The sequence below is a fragment of the Leptosomus discolor genome, chromosome 16 (assembly GCF_034619465.1).
Source record: "Leptosomus discolor isolate bLepDis1 chromosome 16, bLepDis1.hap2, whole genome shotgun sequence".
NCBI lineage: Eukaryota > Metazoa > Chordata > Aves > Leptosomiformes > Leptosomidae > Leptosomus > Leptosomus discolor.
Genome location: NC_141406.1, coordinates 13,489,622 through 13,512,222, shown reverse-complemented (window position 1 = coordinate 13,512,222; position 22,601 = coordinate 13,489,622). Strand labels below are relative to the sequence as shown.

The 22,601-nt window shown below is 55.4% G+C and overlaps 1 protein-coding gene across 1 annotated transcript; it reads left to right on the top strand.

The window, feature by feature from the left end:
• The first annotated feature begins 623 nt into the window (after positions 1-623).
• On the top strand, positions 624-18,194 carry HIP1R (huntingtin interacting protein 1 related). The gene is made up of 32 exons (XM_086474010.1): positions 624-716; positions 5,302-5,365; positions 5,787-5,929; positions 6,263-6,319; positions 6,580-6,660; positions 6,791-6,867; positions 7,166-7,227; positions 8,386-8,526; positions 8,996-9,053; positions 9,150-9,225; positions 9,446-9,583; positions 9,677-9,735; positions 9,807-9,879; positions 10,256-10,439; positions 10,514-10,602; positions 10,905-11,021; positions 11,505-11,606; positions 11,839-12,033; positions 12,290-12,437; positions 12,760-12,846; positions 13,157-13,264; positions 13,644-13,780; positions 14,569-14,679; positions 14,805-14,863; positions 15,166-15,196; positions 15,326-15,388; positions 15,817-15,917; positions 16,527-16,632; positions 17,343-17,466; positions 17,624-17,685; positions 17,867-18,055; positions 18,147-18,194. Exons 1-32 carry the CDS (start codon positions 624-626, stop codon positions 18,192-18,194), a joined length of 3,183 nt encoding a protein of 1,060 aa, XP_086330136.1.
• The last annotated feature ends 4,407 nt before the right edge of the window (positions 18,195-22,601 follow it).

The following is a 22,601-nucleotide window of genomic DNA, read 5'->3' as shown; positions in this document are numbered from 1 at the left end:
TCTACAGATAACCAACTGGGTTACCTACCACGCTCTGAGGCTCGTATCAAAACTCCAGCCGCCTTGAGCTCAGCTGCCTTGTTTCTGGAAGCGTTACAACCACTCCAGGGAGTGCCTTTGCTATTGTATTCTCGTCCTGAATGATTATTAAAGAAAACAAAGCTGCTGTTCAGCTCCGGCCTGGGCTGGAGGTGCTCTCTGCTGCTTGACCCTTCGAAAGGCAGGACCGAGAAGCGGGGTTAGCAGCGAGGCCCCGGGGCTCTTCAGTGCCTGGGGTTTATTTAGCGGGTGAGGAAGGGGTCTGCGGTGCTGCTGTAGAATAGGAAAGCGCGGCGGGGCGGGAGGACGAACACCGGCTCCTCCGCCCTTCCTGCACCGCGGGGCGGGAGCGCTCGGCCGCCGCTCGGGCCGGGGCCGCCGCCGCTCCACCTGCCCGCGGGTGGGCGTGGGGCGGGCGGGGGCCGGGCGCGGCCGCCAGGGGCGCCCTTGTGCGCGGGAGGGCGCAGCGCGGCGCGGCGCAGTGCGCGGCCGGGAGGAGCCGGCGGGGCGGCGGGCGGCGCCGGTCGCTGCCTGCCCCGGTGCGCGGCGCACCCGCCCCCCCCCCGCCGGTGCGCGGCCCAGCCATGAACAGCATCAAGAACGTCCCGGCGCGGGTGCTGAGCCGCCGCGGAGGGCACAGCCTGGAGGCGGAGAGGGAGCAGTTCGATAAGAACCAGGCAAGGGCGGCGGGAGGGGGGTTGGCGGTGCCCCGGGACCGGCTCCGCTTCCCAGGAACGGCTGCGGGACCGGCCCGCTCCGCTCCTCCAGGCGCGCTGCACGCAGGGGCTGCCTGGGGGGGGGAGGGGTGGGGGGGGGCGGGTCCCCTCCGGGCTCCGGAGACCCCCTCCGGGCTCTGGGGACCCCCTCCGGTGGGGCGGCGCCCCCGCCGTCGGTCCGTCCGTCCGTCCCCGCTGCCGCCGCCCCCGCCTGCCCCACCGCTTCCTCCCGCCGCGGCCCCGGGACGGTGCCGCGTGGGTACCGGGTACCGGGGCCCGGTCCCCCGAGCAGGCGGTGTGTTCTCCCCCCCCCCCGGGCCTTATCGGCAGGTAAACACGACCGTGAGCCGACAGGGAAAGTTTTGCGGCCCCGGCCGTGCTGGCGGGAGCGCGGCCGAGCCCGGGGGTCACCGCAGGCGGGAGCTCGGGGCTGCCCCCCGGTGCCCGCCGTGCCGGTAACGTGCTGCTCCGCTTCCCTGCGATCCCCCTCGGTCCCGGTCCCGTGGCGACACCAACGAAACCGAGGGCTGTTTTGTACCGGGGATGGGTCACCTCCCGCGGCTCCGGGTCATGCGTGGGGTCTCCCTGCAAGAGGGGTCGGGCTGTCCGGCCCCGGAGAGGGTGGCAGAGTGAAAACAAAGCCCAAATGCGCTTGTGCCCCTCGGTGTCCGGCTTGGACGGGGGTGTCCGTAGCCCTTCCTGCAGCCCCCGGCGGGGTGAGCGGTGCTCAGGCATGACGGGGCTGGTGTACGGCTTATGGGAAGTTAATTAATTATGGGAAATTAATTATTCCAACAGTTGTGGGAAGGGGTGGACAGAGGGACGGGCTTGTGGGCTGCCCCAGCAAAAATAATAGTGCCCTCCTAGCACACATCCTCTGACCCCTCTGATTTTTCAGGCTGCAAATCCATCGCGGGTATTTTTCCCCTTTGCTTTGCCGGTCCTTCCCTGGCCCCTGGGCTGGTTTGGCCCCGGAGATCTCCAGCGAGAGCAAGTGGCAGTTTTGGGCCTTGCGGGGTCATGGTGCCACTCGGCCGTGCTGGGTAGGAAACAGAGCTTGTTGGGTTTGGGGAGCAACATGAGAAAACCGGCAATTCCAGTTCTTTCTGGACGTGTCTCCTTCAATCGTCCCGCCGGGCACCGCTGATAAATAATCACCGCCGTGGCGCTGACTTGTGTGCCGAAGGGCAGCCCGTGCCGGCCGGGCAGGAGCACGTACCTCGTCCCTCCTGCCCTTCCGTGGTGTTCTGGGGTTTTTGGTGGGATTTATGCCCTGCACAGATGTGACTTCACTCACAGTCACAGAGGCACCTTGGGCAAGCGGGTGGTCACACTCAATTTAGAGCTAAACCCTGGGCTCACGGGTTGACGGTCACATTCATCACCCAGAACTGACCTTTTTTCCCAGCAACTGCTGAAAATCTGTTCTAAAGGAGCTTTATCCTAAAGTGGTTTTACCATAGCAGTGCTTCGGGTGAGACCAAAACTGTTCCAATGTCAGTGCGTGGGTATTGATCTGCCTTTTACGTCTAATTATAGCAACGGCAGAGACGGCCGCTGGTTGCCTTTGTATCGCGGGGATGCCGGTGGCACGTCCCCTCCATGTGCCTTTGCTGGCTGAGGATTTCACACCAACCTGGAGAATGAGGGTGCTGAAACCAAGCACTGCATCTCCTTTCCTCCTGCGAAGGCCGGGGCGATGCCTGTGGGTGCAGACAGGGGTTGCTGGCCCTGGTGTGATCCCGGGTGCTCGCGGGTGGAGTGAAGGTCACCTGCTTTCCCTGAAAATGCTTTTCGAGGTCTTGGGTCGGGGTGATGCAGACATCCCCCTTGGAGCGGCCGTGCATGGGAGGTGGGAAGCTGCTGACCTGCAGCAGGCGCTTGCTCTGCCACCTGGTAGGAGGCAGAACTTGCACTTTTCTGCAGCCAATTTTTGCTTTTCTTAAGCAAGAAGGCTAAAAATCCAATAAGCTCGGGAGCCACCAGGAATGCAGCACCTATGGTGCTCTTTTTGGTGTAATTTGGAAAGGAGAAGCATTAGGGAACTCTGGAGCAGCTGTTTGCAGTTCAGCTGATCCGGAAGCCCTCGCGCCACCTGGCTGGGGAGGTTTCCAGCTCGACGTCCCGCTGCCAAAAAATCTCTCCCCACTGTGGCATCGTGCCGGGACCCGGCATCCACCTTCCGGGTGGGGATTGCGGCCCTGCGGGATGCCGGAGCTTTGGGGAGCTGTGGGTGGGGAGGATCACGTCGTAATTAAAAGCAGCCTGGAAAGAAAGGGTGGATGTAAACTGCGCTCCTTCATTTGGGCGCTTTGATCCCAGCTTTAGTCACTGGCTTGGTACGTGAGGGCTGTGAGTAAGGCGTTTGGGCTGCACCCGTGTGGGCTCCCATAGCCTGCGGCCAGGCAGGTTTTGAGGTTGGACCCCCCCGCCAGCGGGGCCGGGGCTGTGCCGCTCCCCGACAGTGATGGGGAACCATCCCCAGGTGGCATGAAGGTTTCAGCCAGGTTGGTTGGGCACCTCCAGTGACAACTGGGACCTGACCATCTCCAGATGTGTCCCAAGAGGCTGAGTTGAGGGTGAATCTCCCTGTTTCGGAGCCATCATCTACAGCCCAGCTTCACCGGGCAGCCGGCAGGGGTGTCCTGAAGGCACATGTGTCCCAGGCTGCAGCATCACCCCGTGCCCATCCCTGGTCCCACCATCCCCTTTTCGTGGACCTCCTGGCCAGCCCAGGGTTTGGAGCCAGCGAAAGCGTACCTGAGTCGGTAGCCCCAAGGGATTGGCATTGGTTCGGTGCCACCGTGGTTTATTTGGGACACCACTGGATGTGGCATCTCTGTCACAGCAGTGCTGTGGGTGGGCTGGGGGCTGCCCCTGCATGGGTCCCTTCCTCTGTGCTGGATGTGAAATGGCTCTGTTGAAACCTCTGTGCTGAATCATGAAGAATGAAACCAGTCTCTCCAGCAGCTCCCGGGCTGAATTTTGGCTGGTCAGGCTGGAAATGAGATTATGGCCAATAAACCAAATAAAACCACTAGCACCAATGGGAGTTACAGCCTGATTTTGGGACAGGTCAGCTGGGTCCCAGCCCTATCCCCGTCCTGCTGGGCAGTGTCACGCGACCGAGCTCCTGTCCCCAGGGACAGCTCCAGGCTTTTGGGTGGCTGTGGAGGTGCTGGGTGCTTTGGGAGAGGCGGCTTCACTGCAAGTGCCTGTTCCCGGGCACTCCAGGCTTGTTAACCTTCGGGGATAAGAGGATTACAGCAAGTCACTGGCTTAACTCCGCTGCTGCTTTACGGCCCCACATGGCGGGGTAACACCAGGCCTTCCCCAATGCAGGAAAGGCAAAACCAGCCCCTTTTCCCAGTGGCTGGGCTCAGCGTTTCAGGACAATCTCACTTTTTGGGATGCATCCACGGTGGTTTTGTCGCCGGCTGATGGACGCAGTCGTTTTGGGCTCGTTTGGGGCAGGTTTGATGCATCAACTCCTTTGGCATCACCCCTTCAGCATGACATCAGGTTCCTCCTGCATAAGCCAGGAGCGCTCGATAACTCAGCGTCGGGTTCCTCCTCCCACGGAAAAGCACCTCGACTCAGAGCCGTCCCCTGGACAAGCAGCCGTGTCAAAGCAGGTGCTTTCCGTGAGAGGCAAGATAAGATTTTTATAAGGTTCTACGGCTTGTGGGGCTCCAGGGAGGGACCAGGTTTCTCTTCCGGCACAAGTGCCGGCGGCGGGGCCGCTTCCTGCCTTCCCAGCTGGGACCTTTTTCCTCCGCTGGTGACCGAGGGCTCACGGACACAGGCACAGCCCAAGCACTTGTGTGAGGGTGAAGGAGCTCAGTTGAGCCTGCAAGGACCTGGGGAGGAGGAGGAAGATCCTCATTGATCACAGCAACTCAATTTTGCAGCTTGTCATCGTGTGGGAGACGCAACTGACCCCTGTCTGGGGCTGTCTTTTGGAATAAAGTAATAATTTATAGTGTGCTGTGATCAAACACATTAAAATGTAGATAATCCTCTGATAATCACATTGCTCTGGATCTTTGCTCCGTTGAAATGGGCATTGTGGCCACCACTCCCTCCTTGCTCAGGGGCTGTGTTTTCCCCACGTACTGTTTGCACGCAGCAACGTCGTCAAAAAAAAACCACCCACCCCACCACCCCCCTGTTCAAAGGCTCCTTGTGATTAGACAAACAACCCTGGAATTTGGCATCTCGCTGCCGTGCTTTAATGCTCCCCGGGCACGGCGCTGAGTTCAGACTGCAAAAATGCCGTTTGTTTCCTGGGCTGGGGACAGCAGGGAGCAGCACCAGCGGGGCACCGGTAGTGGCCCAGCTCTGACCGATCGCACCGGGGATGGGGGGTTTTAACAGGCCAGATGAAAAGAGCCTATTTTGATGTGTCACAAATGGCTTCGAGGTGACAAATGTGTTATAAATTTCAGGGTATTTTCCAAAAGCGCCAGTACTTCATTTTGGGAGGGGATGAGGGAGCCACGAGGGTCATGCCATGACTGACAGCTGCTCTCTCCTCCTCTCGCAGGCCATCAGCATCAGCAAAGCCATAAATACACAAGAAGCGCCGGTGAAGGAGAAACATGCCCGCCGTATCCTTTCCCTCAGCTCACCCGGACAGTGCGGAGGAGATCCAGTGCAGGAGGGGTTTCACCCCAGGGGCTGCAGCCATGGGAGGTTTGGGAGATGGGAGACCCATGCAGAGCTCGACTAGGGGATGGCATCATGTAGGTTCATCTTGTCAGTGAAAACGCAAACGAGCAGCGCAATAAAATTGCGTTTCTTCGGCAATAAAATGCCAAGGGCCCCAGTGTGCCCTGCAGCAGGGGAAGGTGCACCAGAAAAAAATAAATAGGAGTTTTATCTGCGGGCGCAGCATTGCGCCGGTGCTCTCTGCGCCTGCGGCACACTCGGTGCGTGTCCGCTTTTTAATGCAAGTTGAACAGGAATAGTCCCCAGCCCAGCCTGTCCCCTGCTCCCGTGTGTGTCCGGTTGGCCTTGACCACAGGGAAGGGATCATCCTGGGGACGCACCACGAGAAGGGGGCGTTCACCTTCTGGTCCTATGCCATCGGGCTGCCCCTGCCCAGCAGCGCCATCCTCAGCTGGAAATTCTGCCATGTCCTGCACAAGGTCCTGCGCGACGGCCACCCCAACGTGAGTGTCCCCTCTGAAACATCCCTCCCATGGTGCTGGCAGGGGGGAAATTTTTGGCTCTTGCTGACATCCCTCTGCAAAGAGAGTGGGTTTCCTTCCCTGCCCCGGCCACCTTTCCCAGGCTGTGGGGCTCTGTTATCTCACCTCTTTGCAACCTCCTTGTGCAAAGCCCCAACCTCTGGTTGCCATTGAAGAGCTTGAATGTCTCCCAAAGCTGAAGTGACGTAAGGGGCCGGATCCATCATCTTCCCCAGCTTCAGGGAAGGCAGGCGGACGTTTGCCCAGCTCTATGCCACCCCCACCGTGCTGCATCCCTCCTGTTTTTGTCCCCAGGTCCTCCAGGACTGCCAGAGGTACCGCAGCAACATCCGAGAGATGGGGGACCTGTGGGTGAGTGGGGCAAAGGGGAGGTTTGTGCCTTCTGGGGGGTTTGGAGGTGGGTGCCAAAAAACATCGTGGGCATGGGGAGGGCAAAGCACCGCTTGAAATAACCTGTCATCTCTGACCCCCTGGGTGATGGTTATGTGCATGGTGAAGGGCAAGAGGGCGGGAGCCGTAGGGCTGGCGCACGTTCACTGGCACACGTGGGCTCTGCTGGATCCGGCTGCATCACTCCGGGTTCACCATGTTTCCCCTCGTGCCTCTGGCAGGGCCATTTGCACGACAGGTACGGGCAGCTGGTGAGCATCTACACGCGGCTCCTTCTCACCAAGATCTCCTTCCACATCAAGGTGAGACCCTCTGCCACCTCCGCCCCCTGCCGTGCTGGGGGACAGGGCTTTGCTCTGGGGGATGTATCGCACCGGCAAAAATATGAGTGGCAACCACTGTTTGTTTTGGGTTTTTTTCCCTTTTACAAAGCATCCTGAGTTCCCACCTGGCCTTGAAGTGTCGGATGAGGTGCTGGAAAAGACCGCAGGGACAGACGTGAACAACATGTGAGTGTCCTGGCAGGAGCGCAGTGCGCGGTGACCGGCTTCATGCCACCCGGCTGGCAGCATCGTGCTAACGAAACAGCTCCTGTTCAGGGCAGCCATCGGTGTTTTATCAATTGGTCAGATGGTGCCTGAGTCCTCCTGACCTGCAGAGTGGCGAGGAGCGTAAATGGAGGGAGCAAACCCACCAAATTCTTGTCAGTCTGAGCCCTTGCCATCATGAGGACCTGCAGTGAGCTTGAGCAGCTGGAGCAAGGATATCTCTGCTGCTGGGTGACTGGGTTTTGGTTTGTTTTGGCAGCTTCCAGCTGACAGTTGAGCTGTTCGACTACCTGGACTGTGAGCTGAAGCTGTCGGAGTCAGGTGAGGAGGCGGCAGGTCCCTCCCGCTCGCCCCGGGGCTCTTGAGCAATAGTTTCACTCTTTGGTCTTGGCCAGGAGTAGAATTCCATCTCGGGGAGGCTGAGGGGAGGCTGAGGTCGGAGGCTTAGGTCCTTCCTCCTCCTCCAATGAGATTTCTGAGGTCCTTTCTCAGCTGGATTTCCCTGTTGATGCTCTGTAGAGGTGGTTGTTGGAATATATTTAAGGAATGTGGCTGGTTTTAGCCCACCTGAGCAAGGCAGAGTGTTGTTTTCAGAGCAGTGCTGCTCTGAAATACAGTTTTATTTCTTTTTGGTTCAACCACATTAGTCATATGTGTTACCCAAATCCTTTCTATCCCCCCAAGCAGAGGATGGGGCTGCACTTCTCTCTAAATACTCATTTCCCCTCGTTGAAATACCTCCAGGGAGGGCTGGAGGCCCCTGCCCATGTTTACGTCTCTCAGGTCCTTTTCCAGGAATTTTTAGGTGGCTTAAAAATGTGGTGGTTTCTTCCTCCATTGGGAGTCAGGAACACGGAGCTGCCCTGGAAAACAGGGCACAGCAGGAGAGGCCATGCTCCCGGCTCCCGTCAGCCTCCCGCTTCTCCTCCTGACCCAGTTATACAGAGAATTTATATTCATAAATACTTTAAAGCTGAGCGGGGAAGAAGCCAGAGTGGATATGCTGGCTGGATTTCTGCCAAGGGAAGGGATCTGTTTCCAAGCCGGGGCAGGCGAGGCTGCAGTGCCGGCGGGCCTGTCCCCTGCCCTGGGATCCTCTCCCAGCTCCTTGCACGATTAAATAGAGCAGAGCAAACCCCCTCGCCTTCCCCAGCTGCATTGCGCAGCAGCAGCAGCTCCTGAGGGCAGCTGTGCTGCCTTTGCATCACCCCGGGGTTGAATCCCTCCTTTTTGGGTTCAGGGTGTCAGGGGCAGAGCTCAGCACCCCTTCCCTCTGCCACTGCGGTCCCTTTGGGTGTTTTTATTGCTCGGAGGGGCTTCTTCCCGGCTCAGCAGGACAGGACGGGCAGCAACCCCCCGGCATTCACCCCCTGTCCTGGCAAAGCCACATCCGTCGTGGTTAATGATCAAGCTGAGCGGCCCGGCGCAGGACAGCTCTGCAAACACGGCGCCGGCGCCTCACCGCGCTCAACCCTTCAGTTTTCAGGCAGCTCAACACCTCGATGGCGGTCTCGCAGATGTCGGCGGTGCAGTGCCGCCTGGCCCCCCTCATCCAGGTCATCCAGGACTGCAGCCACCTCTACCACTACGCCGTCAAGTTAATGTTCAAGCTTCATTCCTGTGAGTCCCTGGGGATGCGCCCTGCGCTGGTCTTTTCCCTGGGCAGGCTTCTGGCTGGATTCTGAGGGATCAGGCTTCTGTGGATGGAGGCGTCCACCGCCATGTCCCCATATCCCAGCAGGGCTCTAAGGACCCGCTCCATCCCACACAAACATCCCAGATGAAGGAATTAGAAGGACTTGTCCTTGATGAGTTCAAACCGATGTGCCTTGGCTCGCCAGCCCCCGGCACGGGATGGCTGGGCAGTGTGGCGCCAGGGGTATTTCGGGGTTCCCAGACCCGCCTCTCCCTGTGCCGGTGTCGCTGGTCCCTGTGCCAGGGATGGGTCCCCCCTACTGCCATCCTGACCCCTCAGATCCCACTCCCTCCTGGCCTTTACCCCACTGACTTTTGCAGCCGGAGGGATCTGGGCGCATGTGAATAAATTTGCAGCCCCAGATCAGTCACGGCTGTCCCCCCATCGCTGCAGGTCTGCCGGCCGACACGCTGCAGGGCCACCGAGACCGCTTCCACGAGCAGTTTCGCAGGTAACCCGGGGATGAGGTGGGGTGGCAGGGTCCCCTCCCTCCTGCTGAGCTCCACCTGCTTCCCCTGCGAGCGGTTTTTCTTTTCCCACTCTCCAGCCTCAAAAACTTCTTTAAGAAAGCGTCTGACATGCTGTATTTCAAGCGGCTCATCCAGATCCCCCGGCTGCCAGAGGTATGGTGGGGTTTTGGTTATACGTGATGCTTCAGAGAGCCTGTGGATTCAGGGTGCGTGTGGGAGTCCCCACGGATGGCTTTGGGGTTGGGGGACACTGTGGAGGGACCCACCAGCCCGTCTCAGCAGCATGGGGATGGCTGCCTCCCTCCCCTTGGTGGTCTGCCTGCAGCAGTCCCCGAAACCCAGGTGATGCCACCGTGAATTCTTGTCCCTGCAGAGCCCCCCGAACTTCTTGCGGGCATCTGCACTGGCTGAGCACGTGAAGCCGGTGGTTGTCATCCCCGAGGAAGCCCCTGAGGACGAGGAGCCAGAGAACCTCATTGAGATCAGCACGGCTTCCACCACAGAGCCACAGGTGGAGGCACGGGGATGGGATGGGGACCCTGGGGTGGGGGGTGGAACAGCCACCTGCAGCCTGGCTCAAGTTGGTACCCTCTGTCTTCCCCAGATCACTTCAGATATATTTGAGCAAACTTTTGGGCCACCCAATGGCATTCGGGACAACAGGTACGGGGATCCAGGGTGGCAGAGAGGGGGGCAACCACTCCTGCATGGGACCAACCTGCCTTTCTCCGCAGGGATGCGCAAATTGAGAGCCTGAAGAAGGAGGTGGACATGCTCCGTGCAGAGATGGAGAAGATTAAACTGGAGGTAAAGCACAGCCAGGGAGCAGCCGGTGTGGGAGCAGGGTGTTTTTTGGTGCTGTAGTGTGGAAACCCCAATGGGATGCAGCAGGAGTGGGGTCCTGGCACCCAGCACTGCATTTTGGGGCCTCTCCCAGCGCCAGAACCTTACTCCTAATGGAGACGGGATGGGAACACATGAGACCCGTCCCTCGGCGTCCCAACCCGTTGCTTGCAACAGGGACAGAGCGGCTGCAGGGAGCTGAGAGGAGAGCTTTCCTGTGCATCTCGCAGCTGCTTTGCCCAACTCACAGCCGGGCACCTGGATGGGGCTGTTAGGGAGGGCAGAGCTGTCGCTGGCATCGGCGCAGGGCAGCGCTCAAGTGCCTGACGGCATCGCGCAGGCGCAGCGGTACATCACGCAGCTCAAGGCGCAGGTGAACAGCCTGGAGGGCGAGGTGGAGGAGCAACGCAAGCAGAAGCAGAAGGCGCTGGTGGACAACGAGCAGCTGCGGGATGAGCTGGAGAGGCTGCAGAGAGCGAAGCAGGACAGCGACAGGTCCCAGCGGCTCTGCGCCGAGGCGGAAAGTAGGTGCCCTGCAGCGCCCGTCGGCCGCGGGACACCCGCGCCGTGGTGGCTGACGCTTTCTCACCCCGCCCAGAGAAAGCCAACGCCACCGAGATCCGCTACACGAAGCTGAAGGAGAAGCACAGCGAGCTCATCAACACGCACGCCGAGCTCCTGAGGAAGGTAATGCTGCTGCCTGCGCCGGGCAGGGACTGCCTGCTGCCTTCATCCCTCGGCCACTGCCCGTGTGGCTCCTCCGTGCCCAGCCCCACACCGTATCAGTCCCGTTGTCCTGCACCCCGGGACCTCTGAGCACTGGGTGGGGGGGCACCCCTTGGATTCATGTCCACTGGCAGTCAGCATTTTGGATGCCCTGAGAAAGGCATCTTGGAGGTATCCCCTGAGCCAGAATTAGAGCAGAACGAGCACAGCGATGGTGAGGGTCCCCCCTCTGAGCGCACGGTAAGCCCCATGTCCCCACGCAGAACGCTGACACTGCCAAGCAGCTGACGGTCACACAGCAGAGCCAGGAGGAGGTGGCACGCATCAAGGAGCAGTTGGCGTTTCAGGTGGAGCAGGTCAAGCGAGAGGCCGAGATGAAGGTGAGCCCACGCAGCCCTGCATCCTTCTCTGCCATGGGGCTTTGCTGCCCAACATCGGGCCCATCCCAGTCTGGGAAACACGGTGGCTGTGCGCCGTTTGGGTGCAAGGGGTAGGGGTGGTTGTTGGTGTTGGTCCCTGATCTGGGCAAGAGTTGCCCTGGCTCCTCAGGAAGGTGTTACTTAACGCGTGCTTCATTCCCTCTTGCCCAAATCTGCCTTTTCTTCCCCCTAAGAAAATGCCACAATGCAAACAGATGGGTTTGGGTGCTTTCGTTCTCTGGGGCCCAAGCTGGGGGCTGCTCCTGAAATTCCTGCCCTGGGGAAAGGAGCCCTTTCAGGAGACCCCCTCCTCCAAGACCCTGAAAACTCCCACTGCAAAACGTGGCCGGGCTCGTTCCCGCCATCCTGGCTGTGTGCCGGTGCCGAGCGGGGCCGGAGCGTGTTTGCAGCAGCTGAGCCTCCGGCGTGGGCGTGTGGTTGCAGCTGGAGGACCAGAGCGTGCAGATGGAGCAGCTGCGGCAGGAGCTGGACGCCCGGCGGGACGAGCTGGACCAGGCACAGCGCTCGCTCAGCCACGCCAAGCAGGTACGAGGCCGGGGGCGCAGGATGCCCCCAAATCCCCGTCACAACTCCCTGTCATGCCAGGTAACGTGCCTGCCACCACTGCCAAGCCAGCGGTACAAACGGCAGCCCAGGGAGCTGTCATGGGGCTGAACACAGGTCCCCATGAGCATGTCCTCAGCCTCCCCCTGTGTAACCTTTGGGCTCACGACATGGTGCCAAGTGGGTGACAGGGGTCTCCTGGCCCTGCTGGCAGGCAGGTGTGGAGCTCAGCGCCCAGGTGGAGGCCTTGCACGCTGAGAAGGAGGTGCTGAGGCGGTCAGTGAGTGAGAAGGAGTGCGAGCTGCTCTCCACACGTGGCCTTATCGAGGAGAAGGAGCTGCAGCTGAGCCAGGAGGCGGACAAGGCCACGAGGGAGATCCGCGAGCTGCAAGGCAGGCTCCTGGAGAAGGTACGGTGCTGGGTGAAGAGCCCGCTGCCCCTCTACTCGCTGGGGTGAGACATGTTTGGGAGGTGCTGAGCAGTCAGAGGGTGTTCGGCCAAGCATTGCCGATGTAGCTGGTGGGCTATGACTTGCACCAGCAATAGTGGGATGCTTGGGTCTAATCCTGCAAAGGGGCTCTCCAGAGATAGGCTGGTGCTGGGGCCATGGTGCTGGGGGTCTTGCATCCCAGTTGTGCCACTCACTTGTTCCTCCTGCCCCACAGAGCAACCAGGAGCAGAGCCTGCAGCAGAAGCTGCTGGACGAGCAGTTTGGCGTCCTGCAGGAGACGGTGAGGGAGGCCGAGGACATCCTCCGTGATGCACTCGGCAAGCTGGACGACCCATTGCATGTCCGCTGCACCAGCTCCCCAGGTACGTCCCGCTCAGCCGTGGGGGCTGCAACCCGCAGTCCTTTCTCCCTCCAAGATGGATAACGTTGCATCTCTGCTTCCCCCCGGCATTTTTTCCTACCAAACATCACACCCAAGGAGGCTGGGGTCACACTTCCCAGGAGTCAATTTTCAGCTTTTACCTCAGCACTATTTTGCTCAGATTTCAGTGCTGTTCCCCAGCCAGGGCCATGAGGACCTGAGCTGTCTTGTCTTACACTCAATGGTGCCTCGTGGAGTCAGCACTCGTGCTTGTTCAGATGCTCGGCAGCCTGACCGTGCTAACGAAGCTCATTTTGTTGCAGATTACCTCCTCAGCCGGGCGCAGGCGGCGCTGGAGTCCACGGACGCCCTGGAGAACGGGCACGCGCAGTATGTGGCCTCCATGGCAGGTACCTGGGGCTGGGGACCGGCGGCATTGCTGGCATCTTGCTTTTATTTTTATACATCCAGCAGCCCCCAGCTGCTTCGGGGCTGTCGGCAAGCGTGCAATGCCCTGGTGATGGAGGGACGCGGTGGGTGGAGTTGGTGGGTTCCCATGTGCTCATTCAAGGAGCAACCTGCAAGCTGGAGGGGTCAATGCTGACCTCTCCAAGCTCTTGTACTGATCCTTGAGTGCCTTCAAGGGCGGGTTGCAGCCCTCAGGACATGGCAAGTAGCGCCCTGGGCTGGCAACACCTGACCCCATCCTCTCGCCGGCAGATGCTGCGGGGCTGGTGGGGGCTCTGGCCCTCTTCGCACACCTGATGGCCGACACCATTGTGAACGGCAGCGCCACGTCCCACCTGGCTCCCACCGACCACGCTGACCGTGAGTGCCGTGCGTGGGTGCAGTGGGTATTGTGGGTTTGTTTTTTTTTGGCTCGTGGGGCTTGTTTTTAGGGTGACTGTGCCAAAACTCTCTCCTCTGGGAGCTGGTTATGAGGCAGATCTTTACCAGGGGCAGCATGGTCCCCCCAGCTCCCTGCGCTCCCCTCACTGACATCCCTTCCCCTCTGGTGCCCCTTCCTGGGCCAGGAACATTGCTTTGCTCCTGGACACCAATTTAAGCTCCTCTGCAAGAAATTTGCTGGATGCTGCTGGGCATCACTTCTGTGGCCGAGGGGAGGAGGAAGAGGAAGGTGGCAGGGCTGGGACTGAGGGACCCCTTGCTCAGTGAGGGGCCTGGCACCAACCCATCTTCTCGTCAGGGCTGACGGAGATGTGCCGGGACTGCGGGCAGCGGAGCCTGGACTACCTGGGCGAGCTGAAGGACAAGCAGACGCTGCGGTGTGCCGAGCTGGGAGACGTGCGGCGGGTGCTGCGGGGGGTCCTGCAACTGGCCCAGGTAGGAGGAGATGGAGCCCAGCACTCCCACCTTCCCAGCCACGGCTGGCAGGGTGGGTTATTTGCTGGCATTGGTGTTTCTGAAGGAAAAACCAAAGCAGGTGGTTAATGCAGTAGGATGTTGCCTTTGTTTGTTGAGGTGGGACGTTTGCTCACAGCCTTCTGGCTGCATCCCAGTGAGGCAATGGACAGCTTTTTTTGTTTTTAAAGAAATGAATAAAAAAAAATCAAACCATGGCTTTCCCTATTATCCAGAGCTGAAATCTGAGATGCTGGGTTGGAGAGAGCGCTTTGGGGTGGTTTGTCCCCCATACCCACAGGTTCTGGTGCTTTCCTTGAACCATCTCGGCTTCCAGGCACTGATACCCTTCCTGATGGTGCATGGAGACACTCAGCCCAGTAACCACTTCCCAACTTTCAGATATTTCTTCTCGTGAAGCCCCCATTAGTCTTTTTCATTAAACCGCTGTTAATTCAAAGGCTGTCAGGTCTCCAGAGCCCTGTGGAGCCCTGCCCTGCCAAAACTGTTCCTGTGATTGGATTTTGTCACCTTGATTTGGGGCATTTCTTACCTCCAAGGTCCCTATGCCGTGTTTGCTGCAAGTTGGTGGTACATGTGGCTTCACCCTTGCGGTCTGCTGAATGCTGCTGCTGCAGCTTGCTTCATTTAGGGGAGGGAGGGGGGGTGCAAAAAAAGGAGTCAGATACCTTGGTTTGGTGTTGTCCTTACAAACATTCCCTCTCTCCCTCTGCCTAAAACCTCCTGGCGGCTGCTGCCTCCTCCGGCAGGAGCTGAGGCCCAAGAGCTTAGACATCAAGCAAGAAGAGCTGGGGGACATGGTTGAGAAGGAGATGGCCTCCACCTCAGAGGCGATTGAGGATGCCGTCAGGCGGATAGAGGTGAGATGAAGCTGTAGGATGGGCCGTTTTGGTGCCTTGGGGCAGCGAAGTGTCCATCTCTCCTCCACCCTGCTTGCCCTCACAGCAACGCAGCATCCAACCCTTCCTCTTATGTTGCCCAACAGGAGATGATGAGCCAGGCCAGAAACGAGAGCTCTGGTGTGAAGCTTGAAGTGAACGAGCGGTGAGTTTTGACGGCCGCGGGCAGGTTTCTGTCCCATGCCCATACCCTGCTGGGCTGTGCTCTGCTCCAAAGCCCCTTGTGCTGCGTCGTCCTGATGCTGAGCACAAAATTCTCTTTAGAAAGGTGGACCTTCGTCTTGCATATCTAAGCCACTTGTTCACAGCTGCTTTGCGGGTTGCTTAGAAGTAATCTGTAGGCTGGCTGGTCTGCAAAAAAGACCCGTTTTCTTACTGAGGCCAAAGCCTGCTTCCCTGGGTGCGGTGTTGGAGGATGCTCAACACTTTTCTCTTGTTTCCCCACAGGATTCTGAACTCCTGCACGGACCTAATGAAGGTCAGTACTGCAGAAACCTATCTGGGTCATCAAAGACTCTGCAAAACTGTAACTTCCCACTGTTGACAGCATCAGTCCTTCTCTATAGAATCCCGATCAAACATCAAAACTTGGTTTTCTTCATTCCAGGCAATTAGACTTCTTGTAATGACATCTACGAATTTACAGAAGGAGATAGTAGAAAGTGGCCGGGTAAGTCCTCCCTTACACTCATCTCTCTGCACTGACATGAAATACGGGAGAATTTCCCACAATTTGCAGAAACACGCTGAATTTCGCGGTTTCCCGTGTTAGTGGTACTCTGGCAGTCCCAGTCGCTGGAGATGGGCTGCTCAGCCCATGCTGTCTGCACACTTGCAAAGCCTTGTCCATCTAAAGACGATGGCCAGAACTTGTGTGTTTTAACCCCAGCCCAATTTGCTTGGGGCTCCAAAGCTCGTTTTCTTGATACATATTTAAGCAGGCCAGTAAGAGCGGCCTGAAGGGCATGGAAATGCTGCCATTTCCTTGATTTTATGGCTTTATATATGAATTTATATACTTTTATATTTTATATGGATTTATGGATTTATATACTGTTGTATATTAGGAACAAGTCAATAATATTCTCATAACAACAGGGGGCAGCAACAACTCAGGAGTTTTATGCCAAGAACTCACGCTGGACTGAAGGGCTGATCTCTGCCTCCAAGGCGGTGGGCTGGGGAGCCACGCAGCTCGTGTAGGTACCCCCGGGACTTCTCCCACGGCCGCTGCGGGAGGCTCCTCTCCGGGCACGTCTCTGCGTGCTGTGCCCAGGACCAGCCCCTGCTTCTCCACCACCCAGCAACCCAAACTGTCCCACTGCTGACTCCGTGTGGAGCATTATTGCTGATTCCTTGTAGAGTGTCGTAGCCTGGGTTGGACCACACGGTCACCGACATAGGGACTGCCGGTTCCTCCTTGTTTGCAAACTGTGACAATTGCTGCGGTCACATACTCTGTGTCCTGGTTCCTGCTCGGGAGGTCATGGACAGGGTGGTTGGGATCAGGGCAGGGTATCCCCGTGCCAGTGCAGGAAATGTGGGGGCTTTTTTGGACAAAGCCTTGAAAATCTCATCCAGTTCATTATGGAAACACAATTCTGCCTCCTTTGATGTTTTATACCCATTCAAAACTTCTGGATCTAGGCTTTGAGTAATTGCTTTGTAAATGAGCTTTAAATAATTACAGGCAAAGCTGCTGGTTCAAGGTCTGGTGCTGATTTCTAAGGGTATAGCAGGAGATAAATAATCTGCACTTATTTTGTAGTGCACAGCTTATATGATCTCCCTTCTGACCCGTAACGCAGGGAGTCAGCAGACAGAGTTGTGCTGCACACAGGCAAATACGAAGAACTGATCGTCTGCTCCCATGAAATCGCCGCCAGCACGGCCCAGCTCGTGGCTGCCTCCAAGGTGGGTGTCCCAGCAAGATCGTCTGCGTGCAACTCGTCAAGGTTTAAGTCATTTTGTTCCTGCAGCGTCGTCCCATGGATGCTTTCGGGCAGTGGTACGTGGCCGTCCCCTCTGCCGGTCCTGCAGCCTCCTCCTGGAGCAGGGAGGAAGGGAAGCTCTTACTATTTTCAAGTCAGTCTGTGATTTTAATCCATGTGTCTGTACCTGCATTAATATTCCCACATGTAGCAGGGCTTGCCTTGGAAATGTAGATGTGTAAAACCTCCTGTCTTCCTCCTGTCAAGCTGATTATGTAAAGGAAATGTTAATAACTAGCGAGAAACCCCGAATAAGCAACTGCAGGAGCCAGCGTTAAGAATGATGGATTTTGGTCCATGCCACCTTCCCTGTCATTGTGGGCGAAAGCGATGGGTAGAAGTTTCAATGAGCAAACGGGGATGCAGGCTGGGGGGAGGAGGACCCATGCTGCTTTTTACAACAGATGGTTTTTAAATAAGAGCACGGTTAAAAAAAAAAAAAGCTCTGTCTGTACCGATGCTGCTTACCCATGTGTGCTTGGCTCAGGTGGGAGCAGAGCTGGTTTGAGGCTGAAGGGGTCACCTTGTCTGGTCATGATGGAATCATCAGGAATAAACATGTGTCCATCTGTCTGTCCATCCATTCGGAGGTGCGATGGTGGGGACCCACAGCCATCCTCATTCTCTTTGCAGGTGAAAGCCGAGAAGAGCAGCAGGAACCTGGGCCGGCTCCAGGAGTGCTCGCGCAACGTCAACGAGATGGCGGCCAACGTGGTGGCTTCCACCAAGTCAGGGCAAGAGCAGATTGAGGAGAAAGGTGAGGGGTTTTGCAAGGAAAAAGGAGAAACGAAACACCCCAAATCCTTTTCTGGCATGATGAGTGCCCCAAGGTGCCTGTCTGGCTTCACATTGGCACATGAGGGTCCTCTGCAAGGGGTGTGCTCAGCAAGGACCCCCCCCACTTTTCTCCACAGACACCATGGACTTCTCAGGCATGTCCCTCATCAAGCTGAAGAAGGAAGAGATGGAAACACAGGTAAGGCTATGAGGGTGGGTTCGGTGCTGCTGCCCTTGGGTCAGGCTGAGGTTCTGATCCAGACTCATGCAAGGAGGGTCCATCCCCTCTGCCCCTCCCCAGCACAGCACTGGGCATGGCAGGGGGGGGTGAAATCACATCCCTGGGGTGCGCAAGGACCAAGATAGCTGTTTGGGGACAGGTGAAGGTGCTGGAGCTGGAGAAGCGTCTGGAGGGCGAGCGGGTGCGCCTGGGCGAGCTGAGGAAGCAGCACTACGCCCTGGCCGGGGCCTACGACGCGGCGGAGGACGGGGAGGCGAAGCCGGCGCCGGCCCCTAGACGAGGCATCCTCAAGAAGCCCCCCTTGGCCCAGAAACCGGGCCCCGGGGAGGTAGGGTACCCGTGGGGTGACCGTCTGTGGGGAGGGGGCGCGTTCACAGCACGAGAGACTGATACTTCGCTTTATCCCCTTCTCGTTGCAGCTCGAGCGAGACGCCAGCCCGTACCCACCTCCCGGGGCCAACTTCTAGCAGCCGCTGGCTGGTTTTTCAACCGATCACGTTGCCTTCGCGCTGGTGTGCCTTCGTGCGCGGGGGTCTCCTCACCGCCCGGCCTGGAAAACTGGATTTCTTTTTTAATTTTTTTTTTTTTTTTTTTTCCTTCACTTGATTCCTATCCGTAGAGCAGGGGGCCTCCTGCCGGCTCCCCGGGCGACGTGGGATGCCTTCCTCCTCCTGGCCTGCCACCTGGCTCTCCAGGTTTAATTTAATTTGGGATTTGTTTGGTTTCAATTTTGGGTTGGTTTTTTTTTTTAAATACTTTATCAGAACTAGAAGTTTTCAGTAAATGTAGCTCTCTACTGTACTGCTCAGACCCTTTCAAAGAACTGTGAACTCTTTTTAAAGTAGGAAACTGTTGGGCTTTTCTCGCAGTGAATTTTTTTTAAAATTCCCCTTTTTCAGCCTGAGGAATAAGTTGACTTTGTTTCGGCGTGGGATCAGCCCTCAGCGGAGAGGGAGATGTTAGCCTTAACCGGCGTGAGAAGCAGGGTTTTCGTAAGGGAAAAAGCAGTTACTGGCACACACTGGCAATAAGGATACAAAATTATTATTTTTTTTTCCTTTTCTATTTTTTATTCCTACAGCAATGCCAGGGGATCAGTTGCGTTATGTTTTATATTTAAGATAATTAGCAGAATTAATTCTAACCATGGCCTACGGGAGCCAGGGGATAGAGAAGTCTGCAGCAATAAGGAATTACTGATGTGGAGAGACATGGGGGCAGAAGAAAAAAAATTGTGTCAGCTGTATCTTCCCTTGGAGCTACTACCATGATGTAGATTATTAAAGAAGCAATATTTAAAATACGTGTTGTGGTGCTGGGCCAGCTTCGTGGGGAGGGGGCTAGGGCTGGGGCTGTGGTGTGGGGCTCTGCTGGTTGAAGCAAGCTGGCCCCAAATGGTAGGGCAGGGGCTGGCGACAAAGTGCCGTGAAGATAATTGGTTAAAGCACTGTGACAGTGGCGTGTGTGGGACACTGATGTGTGACATGGCCCTGTGCTGCTGAGGGGTGGGTGTTTGTGGAGGAGTGGGGGGCGAGGTGTGTGTGGTGTTGTGTCTACAGATATAGATACAGAGATGTGTACGTGTATATGCACAGATAAGTGTATAGACAGACATATTTGGGGGGTGTGTATGTACATGTATATGCAAATGCGCCTGTGTGTGTATATATACATATACACACATACACATATATTGACACACAAATACATACATCTTGCTCTACAGCAACAGCTATATATCAAACTTTGTATTGTGTGTATCATGCTTTTCCCTCTATGTACCTACATATTTATTTGTATAGCCACACCTATCCAGCTCTCTGCATCTGTATCTTTATCTACCCCTATGTATTGCTCTAGATATAGATATACACAGCTATACAGAGTCATGTCTGTATGTATCTAGGCATATGTGCGTACATATGCATGTGTGTGTGTGTATATATATATATATACATGCATATATAGATATATATACACACAGATATATATATATACACACAGATACACATCTATGTAGCTAGTCATGTGTCTGTGTTTGTATGGTTATATGTGTGTGCATCTCTATATATGCATGTGTGCATATATATTTTACTTACACCACCTCCACCCCCCAAAAAAAAAAGCATTTATGCTTGTGTGTGTGTGTATATATAGCTGTATTTATTCATGCAGTGGTCTGTTGGCATGGCTGTAGCACTGGGGCAGGACCAGCCCCCTGCCCAGCATGAGCAGCTCGCCAAGGGCCAAGCAGCACATTAATTGCTGCTGCATATGATCACCACATGGCTCTCGCTGGCAGCCAGCGTGACTGGCAGCCTTACTGGAAATAAGTAGCTTAAATAAATAAAAAGCAATCCCGCTTCAGCAGCGCGGTGCAGGATCAATGCTGCCTTCCAGCTTCCCGCCAGGGCAGCTGTTACCTGCAGCCTTGCAGCTGCTTCTCAGGACCATGGGCAGCCTGCAAGAAATGTGGCTTTTCTTTGGTCTGTGATTAACTGGGAGTATCTGCAGGGTGGAGCGTCACTGCACCTCTTGGTGCAAGTTGGAAGCACCCGTGAACCAGTAAGACTGAGGCACTTGGAGCTCAGCAAGATGCCTGTGACAGGGTGACCACAGCTCCCTTAATTTAAGAGAAGATTTGTGAGCATCCTTTTGAAAAAGTCTAGAAACAACATTTTCATCCAATTCCTTCTAACCCTCTTCCCCCAAAACAGTTACAATCAAATTTCATACAAGCCACAGTAAAAAACAAACAAAAACCCCAAACTTTTGTTCCTATGATTAACAATAAGCTATAAACCAATTAACTAGAATTATAAGTTACTGTATCTCAAGAAAACACATTTATAAGGTAGTTTATTATTTGTTTTAGTTACGTAGCAGTCTCATGATGACTTCAGAGTGCCGCAGTTACGCATCACAAAATAGACTTTACAGTTCTCTGGGCCGCGTATGAGTGACAAGTCTCACTTCCCAACCAACTGTATGCATAAAGTGCATTCCACAGTAAAAGGCTTTGGTGTTAATACTGGTGTCACTGGGCAAGGCAAGCAGCTGGTGTAATTCTGCAAGTTACATTGCGCTCATCTCCAGCCCAAACATCTCCAGCCTTCTCAGCCTTTCCTACGAAGAACCTCTGATCTACAGCAGCAGAGGAGAGCTGGGAGAGGGTTACCCCGCCGTGTCCCTCGGGTGGCTGCTGTCACAGCGCCTGACACTGTCTGTCGAGATACAGCAGTGGCTGTGGCCAGCGCTGTGCCGAGTTTCGTTTCTTTCAGAAACCTTTTTGTACAAGGAAGCACTTTCTGCAGTAGCTCGCAGTCTATTTATAGATGATGATAAAGACACATTTGCTGGGAGACTGCCGTCACCCTAACCACTCACACCGTTACATTTCGTAATGGAAATACTGATTAATCAAGAATGCTAACTTAAAAATCTCACTACCATAAGTCTAGCCACAGCTATAAAGTTTAAAGAATTCAAAAATGAAGTAAAACGTGGCTTTAAGAATGATGCTACGGGTAAATGTAACTTGTTTACCACCACTGCTGTTTCACTACAGTTTACTTAAATGGATATTTGCAGAGGCTGCAGGTAAACCAACCCACAGCAGCGCCTACAAAGTCTCAAAAAACATCAGCAAAACCAAAAACAGGCTCCAAAGGCCCCTTGCAGTGTAACCTATGTACTAAATTAACTTTTAAATGCCAAAATTAAGCTTACTGTCCAGTCCAAAATTTTCTTAACGCCTACACTTCTTTTGCAAAGTATTTGCTATTTGTAGCAGATGGGGAAAAAAAAAAAATCACAACAGCAAACTGTGTATGCAAAGATTTATTTTGAGACTCCATCAAGACATCCTGCTGTACAGGCTCCAATTTGCTAATGACTTTTAAATACCATTATTGCATCTATGGAGAGGGGAAGATGTCTAACTTGATGTGCTACAGAGAGCACGTTTTACTCAGTACCTGTAACAAAAGCAATGGAAAATAACCAAGCGAATTGTGCAACGTTACATTCTGCTCCCTTCCACCAAGGTTAGTACAGTACAATTTTTCTTAAAGCAGCTTTCAAACAGCCTGTTATCAAAGCCCTCCTTTCCCCACCCTTTGGCTCCCTCCGCAGCCAAATCGCCACTAACCACAAATTAGTTTGAACATGAGCGTGTAAAGCAGCTGAAGTTCAGCAACAGCATTGCTACAGAGAGCAAAGTTTACAAAACACGAGTGTCTCCCACATCATTAGAGGAAAAAAAAAGTCCGTTGAAATCAAGCACACGAATAGAAAACACTGCTGTTACACACTCTAGGAAGTCAGGTTAAAAAAAAAATATGTTTTTAAGAGCCCTTAATTAAAGCCATGACAGCAGCCGCCCATTCGTGAGGTAGGTTATTTCCCTTCGCCTGCCAGCAGCAGTGACTAAGGCACGAGTTACCTGCATCTGGGCAGTACTGTGTTCAGTGACAGTCCTTCCTGAACAGCCTGATCAGAAAAATGACTTGGGAAATACAGACGTATCAGCTAATACAATCACTTAACAAATGCCTCACAGGCATCCAAGTATAAATCAAACCAGAAAGACACAACGACGGTGTGTATCCCCCTTACAAACCATCTGTCACGCCTGGTAGCACGAGACAACTCATACCCACACCAGCCCGAAGGACATTATTACATTTCCACATTTCTCCACAATCAGCATTTTCTCCTCAACCAGGCGGTCTCGTGCCAGTGCTGAGAACCGCAGCCACTTGGTCACCTCCCACCCTCTGCGGGATGTGCCTGGCTTCTTTCAAGACCAGGAATCTCTCAGAAATTAGCCCATCCCGAGCAGTGGTTGCTAAAGTAATGTGCAACTTTAAGGG

Excerpts from the sequence above, each read along its gene's own strand:
- HIP1R (XM_086474010.1), top strand. The coding sequence starts at position 624 with ATGAACAGCATCAAGAACGTCCCGGCGCGGGTGCTGAGCCGCCGCGGA. Across the intron at positions 5,930-6,262 it reads TGCGCGACGGCCACCCCAAC|GTCCTCCAGGACTGCCAGAG; the intron begins GTGAGTGTCCCC and ends TTTTGTCCCCAG. Across the intron at positions 18,056-18,146 it reads AGAAACCGGGCCCCGGGGAG|CTCGAGCGAGACGCCAGCCC; the intron begins GTAGGGTACCCG and ends TTCTCGTTGCAG.